General features: G+C 45.9%; 1 protein-coding gene across 1 annotated transcript in view; it reads left to right on the forward strand.

Moving 5' to 3' along the window:
• The first annotated feature begins 259 nt into the window (after positions 1–259).
• Rab31 (RAB31, member RAS oncogene family) overlaps positions 260–10,992 on the forward strand; it is a 134,909-nt gene continuing 124,176 nt past the window's right edge. Inside the window, exon 1 of the mRNA XM_013035842.1 lies at positions 260–458. Within this exon, the coding sequence (XP_012891296.1) occupies positions 420–458 (39 nt within the window). The 5' untranslated portion in view covers positions 260–419. The remainder of the gene's footprint in view (positions 459–10,992) is intronic.

The following is a 10,992-nucleotide window of genomic DNA, read 5'->3' on the forward strand; positions in this document are numbered from 1 at the left end:
GTGTACGACATTAATGGTTGGGTTTCCCCTAGATTCCCAAGTGCTTCCCAAGTGCTCCGTGCCCAGCATCCACTCTGTGGATGAGAGGTGGTATCTGAAGGGATGGAGCCTCCCACGCCAGGACTCGCAGCCCCAGGCGTGTCCCGGGGGCGGGCGGAGGCTCTGAGCTGGCCAAGGGGAGGCGATCTGCTGAGCTGTGGCTGCTGGGCGGCCTTGGGGCGGCTGTGCCCGGACCCCACGCGCCGCCCGGGAGGAGCTGGGCGGCACGTGACCCAGCGCAGCCGGCTCGGCCCAGAAATAGCCAAGACGGCGGTTCCGCCTTGGGCCGGCGCGATCTTGGGGAGACGGCGGGACGCAGGCCGGGCGCGGTGCAGCCCGGACGATGCTGCTGAGCCCCAGCACGGCCCTGCCCGGAGCACATGATGGCCATACGGGAACTCAAAGTTTGTCTTCTCGGGGTGAGTGCCGGTCCCCATTCCCCGGGATGCGGGGCCTCTTGGCCCGCGCCTCCGGATCCAGCTCCCCCACCCCCGTCCCCGCGCCGCGTTGCTCTGGCCCCGCACCCCGTGCGTTGCGCCCATTCTGGCCGTCAGCAGCCGGCTCCCAGCTGCCCCTGGCTGGCCCGCTCCGGACCCCGTGCCTGAACGCGGCAGGGACGCGGGCAGCGGGCAGCTCCTTCCCTGCCGGTCAGCCCCGACCCCGCCCCAGAGGGCTGCCCCCCTCCGCCCGGATCACTTCCTTCCGGCAGAATGCTGAAGTTCCCCAGCCAAGGCGCCAGTTGTCCTGGGCCTCCCTGGGGATCTAGGTTTATTCATTAAGCAACAGAAGTCCAAAAGCCAGCAGAAAGCCCGGGGCTTGGCCAGACTAAGGCCCAGAAAGTGTGGTGCACACTGGGGCCTAGCAAACTTCGCTGCTGCCTTTCAGAGCCTGCCGGAGACCAAGTTCAACCCTCATCTTGTTCCCATTTTGCCTCCCCATCCAAAACTTTCCCAGTCCCCAGCAACATCGCAGCCCTTGAAACAAAGAAACAACTCTCCCAGCTGGTGGCAGAGCTGCCTCCCCAAGAAATTCGGATAATGAGGAAGGTCATTTCCTTGGGGTGCCCACATCCAGTTCCAGAACTCTTCCCGAGAAATAGCTGTTCTTGAAGAGCTCAGCCTTTGGCACTGGTGTCTAGTGGGCTGCGGTTGGTTCTGGTTGGCAAATCTGGAGCCCCAAACTCATTTCCTAAATAAGAGAGCAGAGACAGCAGACCCGCTCTGTTGTCTCAAAGCTATACTTGCTGGTCTGTCAAGACTGCACATACAAAAGATGCAGGCTAAATAGACAGACTGACTGTAGTTTAGGACTGAGTTGTTCTAGACCAGGGTGTGTCTAGGCTTCATCTGGGGTCTTCCCATCCTTTGGTAGAAGGTAGAAGGATGTTCTCCTGACTGCACCTACTACCGTCTTCTAAAACATTTACTTAGCTCCAGGAGTCAGTGTGGTTGGCTGGGGGGCTCCAGGGGTTCTCTCCAAACCCCTTCTCTTAAAAGCACAGACTCCCCTCTGTGAGCCCCATTTGTTTGGGGCCCAGTTGTTAAGTGCTGATCTGGGCTTTCTTAAGGATGCCAGGCTGTCCAGACTGTTCCTGCCATTCCAGGCTTCCTCAGAGCTATATGTCAGCCCCAGAGACAGCTTCAAAGGCTTACAAGGACTAGCATGTCCAGGGAACCAAGGGGGTAATTTGTGTGTGTGTGTGTGTGTGTGTGTGTGTGTGTGTGTATGTGCGCGTGCCAGCCAGTCTGGGGCTTGAACTCAGGGCCTGAGTGCTGTCCCTGAGCTTCTTTTTGCTCAAGGCTAGCGCTCTACCACTTGAGCCATAGCACCACTTCTGGCTTTTTCTGTGTATGTGGTACTGAGGAATCGAACCCAGGGTTTCATGCATGGTAGGCAAGCACTCTGCCACTAATCCACCTTCCCAGCCCTCAAGGGGTAATTTTGACATGGGTTTGATGGGTCACACTTGGTCTTGCTGTTGTTGTTGTTGCTGTTGCTGTTGTTGTTGGTCATGGGGCTTGAACTCTGTCCTTCAGCTCTTCAGTTCAAGGCTAGTGCTCTACCACTTGAGCCACTGTGCCACTTCTGGTTTTCTGGTGGTTTATTGGAGGTAAGAGTCTCATGGACTTTCCCACTTGGGCTGGCTTTGAACCACTATCCTCAGATCTCAGCCTCCTGAGTAGCTAGGATTATAGGCTTGAGCCACGGGTGCCCGGCTTTCTTCCTTTTTCTTTTGGACGGCACAGGCCCTACTCCATTGTGACAGTTAATTTTCATTTTCAATCTTTAGTGATAAGTCTTTATATCTTTCTACAAGGACCAGGCCAGGAGGTAGAAGCTCAGAATCAACTTGGAGGTAGGAAAACTGGGCTCTCCTGTCCCATGTATGAATTTACAGGTTTGGACAAGTACTTGTATTACATCATTTGTAAAATGAACATAATATCAACTTCTGTTTTAAGGCAGAGCACAATACCAGATTGTCTCTTAAGATATGTGGTATCATTTCCTGCTTATCTGTGATGACAGGGTAATAGTAAACTGGATAAACAAGGCAGCAGGATATGGCTGTACATCTTTTATTCTTCATCTCCAAGAATGATACATTGTTCTTTCTTTGTGCTGGTTTTGTGGATAGGAATTTGAACTTGGAGAGGGAAAGACCAGTGCCAATGCAGAAGAAAAAAATTGAGTTTTAGGCAGATGTCTCATACCAAATCATTGTGGCCTTCTGTTCTTAGTACATTTAGTCTGAGGCCAGAGGAAATTGTGCACTTTTGCGTGTGCATGTGCGCGCGTGCGCACACACACACACACACACACACACACACACACACACAGAGGAAAGCTTGAACCCAGGGCCTCACATTCTTGTTTGACTTTTCTGCTCAAGACTGCCCCTCCTTAGGTATTTAAGTAGGTAGGTTTAATTATGTAAGGTGGAGACCACATGGCCGAAAGGGGCAGGCTGAGTTCAGACCTGGGGTTAAGTAGGAAAGGGGGTGGGGAGAAGGTATGGACAGGTGAGGGAAGGTGTGGCCACACTAGTGTGGATGTGACTTAAGGGCCTAGGATTCTCCTCTGGTCGGATGGGAAATGTGACCAGGGGTGGCCCAGGATGTGACCTTGGAGGAGGGGGAGGTCACTGCCCAGGTGTGCCAGTTACATAGGTGACAAAGGTACTGGGCGGAGACTTAGCCAAGAGGAGGGAGGAGTCTGCTTTGACTTCTCAGAGCAGACCTTACAACTTGAGCCACATCATTCATTCAGTCTTTGTCTTTGGAGGAGTTCTAGAAAGGCTGGTATTAATTACTGAAACAGAACAAGAACAATTCTTCTGAGGTTCTGCCTGTTTGCTTTAAGATGATATAAAGAAGACATTGCTTGAAAGTTGGGGGAGAAGGATGGAAGGGCTGATATATCAAGATGCATTATACTCTTATCCTGACTCATGGAATTGAAACCTCTTTGTATAACTACTTACTAAAACAAAATAAAGTAAAATAAACTTTAATGTGGGTAAGAACCTTCAAGGTTCGTTTAAATAAGGATACAGGTGGACCCGTTGCAACAATAAGTACAAGTCGTTATGTCTAAAACGAACTTTACAATTTTGGTGGGGGGGGGACGGGGAAAAGGGAAGGGATGGGAAGGGGAAACAAAGGAGTAGGCTACAATGCTTGATAAGAAATGTACTCATTATCTTGCCCATGTAATTGAAACCCCTCTGTACAGTATTTTCACAATAAAAAAAATAAATAAAAATAAAAAAAGAACCTTCAAGGTAAAAATGAACTTGAAATAGAATTACAGGTATTACAGTTTTTATTTATTTATTTATTTATTTTTTTTACCAGTTCTGAGGTATGAACTCAAGGCCTGGTCTCTGTCCCTAAGCCATTATGTGCTCAGGTAGCACTCTACCACTTGAACCACAGTGCCACTTCCAACCTTTTTTGTTTATGTGGTACTGAGGAACGAACCCAGGGCTTCATGCTTGCTAGGCAAGCACTCTACTAACTAAGGCTCATTTCCAGCCCAAGATATTAGAAATTTTAAAGCACAAAAAATAGTTTTGGAAGTTAACCTAATATAATTTAGTATTAAAATCTTGTGATTTGGGGCTGGGAAGGTGACTCAGTGGTAGAGGCTAGCCTTGCATGCATGAGGCCCTGGGTTCGATTCCTCAGCACCACATAAGCAAAAAGAAAAAAGCCGGAAGTGGCGCTGTGGCTCAAGTGGTAGAGTGCTAGCCTTGAGCTGAAGAGCTGAGGGACAACGCCCAGGCCCAGAGTTCAGGCCTTACAACCGGACCCAAAAATAAAAAAAAATAAAATAAAATCTTGTGATTTATGTGAAGATTCTATAGAACTCACTTGCTGGACTATTATGCAGCTAGTGTTCTCAAAAAAAAAAAAGAAAAAAAATTTCTTGAGAGCAAAATGAGAGCATCAAAATGATGCTTATCACTGAATCTTCTCTTTCCTCTTGCAAACAGGTTATTGCAAAAGGACTATAGAAGAAAATAGCCCAGATCAAAGGACACAGATAAAGCCAGGCACTGGTGGCTCATACTTGTAATGCTAGCTACTAAGGAGGTGATCTGAGGATCAAGGTTCAAAATCAGACTATGAGAATTATCTCCAATCAACTGCTAGAAAACCAGAAGTGGGGCTGTGGCTCCAAGTAGTAGAGAGCTAGCCTTGAACAAAAATGCTCAGTGAGCTGGGCGCTGGTGGCTCATGCCTGTAATCCTAGCTACTCAGGAGGCCTGAGATCTGAGGATCGAGGTTCAAAGCCAGCTGGGGCAGAAAAACTGGAAGTGGCACTGTGGCTCAAGTGGTAGAGCGCTAGCCTTGAGCTGAAGAGCTGAGGGACAGTGCTCAGGCCCAGAGTTCAAGCCCCCTGACCAACAAAAACAAAATAAAATAAAACAAAAAAAAATGCTCCGGAAAATGCCCAGGCTCTGAGTTTAAGGCTCACAACCACCACCACTAATAACAAAAAGGATACAGATATAGTTGTGGGACTTTTAGTTAGTTCACAAGATCCAGCAAAAGCATCTTACAGATGGAAGAGGGAAAGGAGTCAATGTTGAATCCAAATGTCCTTCCAGAAGTTTATTAGCATCTCCAGAGTCCTTTATTCTCTGTGTAGGGAGGCTTTTCCTTTCTGGATGGAGTGTGTCATGCAGCTGGCACTTAGCTTCCTGGTGTGTGTGTGTGTGTGTGTGTGTGTGTGTGTTCAGTTGCTAGGCTTGAACTCAGGCCTTGGTCTGTCCTATAGCTTTTTGGCTTAAGGCTGGTACCCTACCACTTTGGACACTTACAGCTTTTGGAGGTTAAATGGAGATAAGAGTCTCGCAGACTTTCTCATCCTGGCTTTGATCCTCAGATCTCAGCCTCCTGATTAGCTATGATGACAGACAACTACCTGTGTCTGGCAGCTTCCTGGATTTTGGTCATGCTACATCTCCCTGAAGTCTCAATATGATTAAACCCTTGGAAGACACAACCTTGCTTGCCTAGAAGGTGATGGAGATTATGGACTTATAGCAATGTTTTCTGTCTCCTTGGATAAGTTAGGGGCAGTCTTTTTGTGCCTGGTTGCTTGCTTAAATCCCCAAGTGCTTTCAAACATGGTGGTGCTGCCTTTATCCCAGGTGCCCTGGTAATTTCTCTTTCTACTGTTAGGCTCTTGCCCTGGATTTCAAGAGGCATGTGTCTATCTCCTGAGGTCATTTGCAGCAGATGGAAATGAGATCAAGGTGACCCAAAGGCACAATCTTTTTGTGCCTGTACCTAAGCCTTTCTGAATCCCAACACTGTTTTCTGGGCATGTGAAGCATATCAGATCTTACTTCTTTGGTGAGTGTTCCAAGACTAGATTGGCAGTGGCCTAAGGGGCATTCTTTGAATGATTAGTGCTCAAGAGTCTTGGATCTATTTATGTTACCTGTGATATTTCTTAGCATGCATTTTTCAAGTATGGACTTTCTCATGCTTCTCTGCCTGGGACAGTGCTCTTCCCTGTGGTAGGCAAGCTGATTGGAAGCTAGCCATATATAGGGGAGTGTTTGGCCAGGAAAAGCAAATTGGGCAGGAGCTGGTGAACACTCAAGATCCAAAGAGTCTTAGCCTTCCAGTCACCCCACTATGGAACCAGAGCTACTATTGTGAAACATGTAGTTTTAAAACACCCATAAAACCAGCAGAGTACATTAAAAAAAAAAAAAAAACCCTAACAAAACCAATATTGAGCCAGCAGCTGTTTCCACCTCAAAGGTAGAAACCTTTCCAGTATACATTTTTAGCACTCATTACCATGTGGCAGAAGAACAAGAGGGAGGAAGAGAGGACAGGGGAGAGGAGGAGAGAGGAGAAAGGGAGAGGAAGGAAGAGATATGTGTATGTGTGTGCACATGGATACACCCACAAGAACACTTCCGGAAGGAATCCCAAAGAGATTTATATTTGTACTTCGGTTGTCTTGACAACAGTGTAGAAAGTTCTTCTGCTTCCCCAACAGCTGAGTGAGTAAAGGACAAGTAAGGGCTTCTGTGTCTCTGTTAGGCAATGTGTGGAAACATCTCTTCTTGGCTTTGTTAGCATCTAAATTGTGCCTCATCAAAGAATTATTATTATTATTATTTATTATTGTCGGTCGTGGGGCCTGAACTCTGGGCCTGGGCACTGTCCCTCAGCTCTTCAGCTCAAGGTTAGCACTCTACCACTTGAGCCACAGCACCACTTTCAGTTCTTTCTGCTTATGTGGTGCTGAGGAATCAAACCCAGAGCATCATGCATGCAAGGCAACCACTCTACCACTGAGCTACCATCCCAGCCTTAAAAGAACAATTATATTCCCAGGTTTTAGTGAGACATCTGGGCAGTGAGAGTTTAGATTTGTACAGAGTTGCACATGGTAAGCCTCTGTGATTCCCAAAGGTACCAGAACCTAAGTGAAGAGGTTTTTGGTTGCCAAGAAGCAGAACAATTAAAGCTGGGCAACCTCACATGGATCCTGAGTGCTGATGAGCTCTCCATTATTGAAAAAGCTTCCAGTAAGGTTATTTGAATTTGTTAGAGTTATTGTAGAAGGAATGTGCTGAGCGCGCATATAGCATCATGCTTAGACTAGTAAGTTTCATTCAATTTATTCAAACACTTCAAATATAATCCACACCAATAACTCATGCCTAATTCTACTAAGCTTGTCCCACACGCAGGGTTGCTCACGAGGCATGTCACTTGGTCCAGAGGTCAAGGGGAGTCTGCCGAGGGTGTCCTCTGTGCTGCTTCGCGTCACTGAAGGGAGAAGCGGCCAGCTTGCTGGGCGGCTCTAGTGGAGGGTCAGTCCGACGTGGAGTCCCCTCATTTGGGGAAGCTGTCTCACTGGGTCTCTGCTGCCCTGGGTTTTTATGTTTTAGGCTGGGACTTTTCATTTCTGGTTATGTCTGATTATCAGGGTTGCCTTGATGGCTGCTTCACTTGTAGCCTGGTTATCGAGAGGACAGGGTTGCCTTGTTTCTGGCTGTCTAGTTGTCATGGTAGGCCTTGGTGACAGCTCTGTAGGCTCCCTGGGTGTGTACTTATCTCTATATTCCATAGTTCTAACTCCTAACTTATAACACCTAAGTTTACAGCTTAATACTTCATACTACTTCACAGCACACATGCATTCAATGTATTCCTATTCAATAACCTACCATGTCAATATTCAATAACACAGTGTCAGTATTCCATAATATTCACTACAAGGAACTAATGCATACAATAGTGGGCTGAGGTTGGTAACTGTTTTAGGCTATTTTCTCTTACTGTAAATTTAGAAGGTAAAGAGGCTTATTTGCCTTGTGATTGTGGTGACTAGAGTGTCCAAAGAGCATGACATTGGCCACTTGTAAGGAAATATGAGGGGAAGGAGATCCAAAATAAAATGGCCCTTGTTAGTGGGGTCCATGGGAGAGGGAGTCAGGCTGCGAGTGGAATACCAGAGCCTGGAGTCCATGTTCCCTTTCCTTATCCATTTCCTTTCTGTTCCAAGAGACATTCCCAGATTCCCCATTCCCAGCCTCCAGTAGGCTTCATCGATTTTCCACACCTCCCACTATATCACATGACACCACGAGAGTAGACCATGGTGCTCCTCCTGTGCATGTGACTGTTCTCACTGCCCATCTAGTGTCTCCAGCAGGGGCCAGAACCCACCTTCCCCATTTTCTGTCTCTAGGAGACTTAACACACTAGCTTGCTGGAGCAGGTCCTCAAAACACACCTTGAGCACAAATGTGCTGTCTCTCACAGGGTTCTCATATCTAATAAGATGGTTGACAGTATCAAACCGGCCCCTTTCATGGTTGCCAGTTCCTTTTCACATACTTTATTTTTAAAGTTATTCAAACTTAAAAACAGTTGATAGAATAATGTAAGTGGTTCCTTTTATTGTGGTTTCTCTTACCCTCAGTCAACTGGGGTCTGAAAAAGGTAAACAGAAAGTTCCTGAAAAAGTAGACACTGGTAGCTTACGCCTGTAATCCTAGCTACTCAGGAGGCTGAGATCTGCGGATTGCGGTTTGAAGCCAGCCTGGTAGGAAAGTCTGTGAAACTCTTATCTCCAATAAACTGCTCAGAAAAAGCTGGAAATGGTGCTGTGGTAGAGCCTAGCCTTGAGTACAAAGAGGCTCAGGGACAGCTCCCAGGCCCAGAGTTCAAGCCCCAAAACAGGGAAAGAAAGAGAGACAGACAGACAGACAGACAGACAGACAGACAGATAGACAGACAGACAGATACAGAGAGAGGAGACAGAGAGATGAGACAGAGATAGAGGGGGAGAGAGAGAGAGAGAGAGAGAGACAGACAGACAGACAGAAAGAGAGAGAGAGAGAGAGAGAAATAGAAAAAGTTCCTGGAAGTAGAGAATTCATGAACTGGGGGCCTATGGCTCCTGCCTCGTAGCCACTAAGGATATGTGTTGAGCTTCCAAGTCTCTTTTCTTCAGTTAACCAGCAAAGAAGCCAGAAGTAGAGCTGTGGTTTAAGTGGTAGAGCATTAGCCTTGAGTGGAAAAAGCTAAGGGCCAGTGCCTAGACCCTGAGTTCAAGCCCCCACAACAAGCAAGTGCGCGCATCCACATCCACACACACACAGACAGAAAAAATCACATTTTTTGCCTTTGTGAGATATTCTCACTATATATTACAGGATGACCTTGAATTATTGATCTCTTGTAACAGCTTCCTAAGTGCTGGGATTATAAGGGTACATTACCATGCTCTACAGACTTTTCTGTCTGAGGTGGCCTCTTAACGTTGATCATCCCATTTTCCAAGTAGCCTCTAAGTAGCTAGGATTGTTGGTGGTTAGCCAAGAGCCCCTAATACAATAGACTGCTATAACTAGTTTATTAAATTGTTACTTATTGTTGCTAATGCCTTGCTGTGCTTAATTTTTGAGCTAAAAATTTCCATATATGTATGTATAGGAAACAATAGTATGTACAAACTTCAGTATTATAGGCCTACTCTAGGGGTCTCTGAAATGTGTATCCACATAGAAGTAGGAGACTCCTTTTCCTGAATCATCTGAACCAACAAAAGTAAATTTCAGACAAGATCCATATCCCTAAATATTCAAGTGTGTAACTTTTATTATTTTGGCAGTACTGAGCTTTGAACATAGGGCCGCGTGCTTGCTAGGCAGGTAATATAATACCTAAAATACAACCCCAGTTCCTAGCATGTGTCTTTTAGTGAGAAGGACATTCTTCTACACAATCACAAAACCATCATCTCATTCCAAAATTGAACATGATTGCAATTATAGTCAGAGGTCAGGTGTTTCATATGTTTGTGATAATTCTTCAGCCTTAAAAAAAAAAACAGCCCTTTCCTTCTTTTTCTTCTTAACACTAGTATTTTTGAAGAGTTCAGGACATTTGCTGGATGCCAGTGGCTCATGCCTATAATCAATCCTAGCTGCTTTGGAGTCTTGAGATGTAAGGATCAAGGTTCAAAACCAACTTGGGCAGAAAAACCCATGAGACTCAACTCCAATTGGCCAACAAAAAGTTAGAAGTAGAGCCTTGGCTTAGTGGTAGAGTGGACAGCCTTGAACAAAAAAGCTAAGGAATCTGGACACTAGTGGCCCATGCCTGTAATCGTAGCTACTTATAAGGCTGAGATATGAGGATCATGGTTCAAAGCCAGCCCAAGCCAGAAAGTTTCTGAGACTTTTATCTCCAATTAACTACAAAAAAAAAAGCCAGAAGTGGAGCTGTGGCTCAAATGGCAGAGTTCCAGCCTTGAGCAAAAGAAGGTCAGGGGTAGCACCCAGGTCCCCAGGTCCTGAGTTCAAGTCTTAGAACACACACACCTTGAACCTTGATCATTACATCTCAGACTCCAAAGCAGCTAGGATTGATTATAGGCACAGAGAAAGAAAGAGAGAGAGAGAGAGAGAGATCACTAAGGGATAATGCCCAGGCTCTGAGTGTAAGCCCTTAGTACCAGCACATACCACATACTGTATACATATCTAGTACCTATTTACCTGATTCATCAGAGTGTCTTTTAGGCTACATGTTTGATTAAGAATACAACACAGAAATGATGTTCAGTGCTCTTGTATTTCTATCTGATCATGTATGATATTAATGTGCTGTGCCATTTATGTCTATGGCATTCAATCAAATATTAGCTTCTACCTGCAGGTAGAATGAAATAGACCAGGACTTTGGCCATATGGAACCTATCTGTTAGAAAAATAGAAAAAATAAATTAATGCTTAGTACTCTTCACCTGAAATGGTTGGGGCCAGAGAAGTTTGAGATTTTGGAACTTTGCACATTTGGGGATATTTGCATATAATTAACTTAGTGATCATTCTTAATAACAAATATGAGATTTGAGATTCTCCAGAATCTGAAACTTTGGGATGTTGTGATGGTGCTCAGA

Source organism: Dipodomys ordii, unplaced genomic scaffold (assembly GCF_000151885.1).
Source record: "Dipodomys ordii isolate 6190 unplaced genomic scaffold, Dord_2.0 Scaffold226, whole genome shotgun sequence".
NCBI lineage: Eukaryota > Metazoa > Chordata > Mammalia > Rodentia > Heteromyidae > Dipodomys > Dipodomys ordii.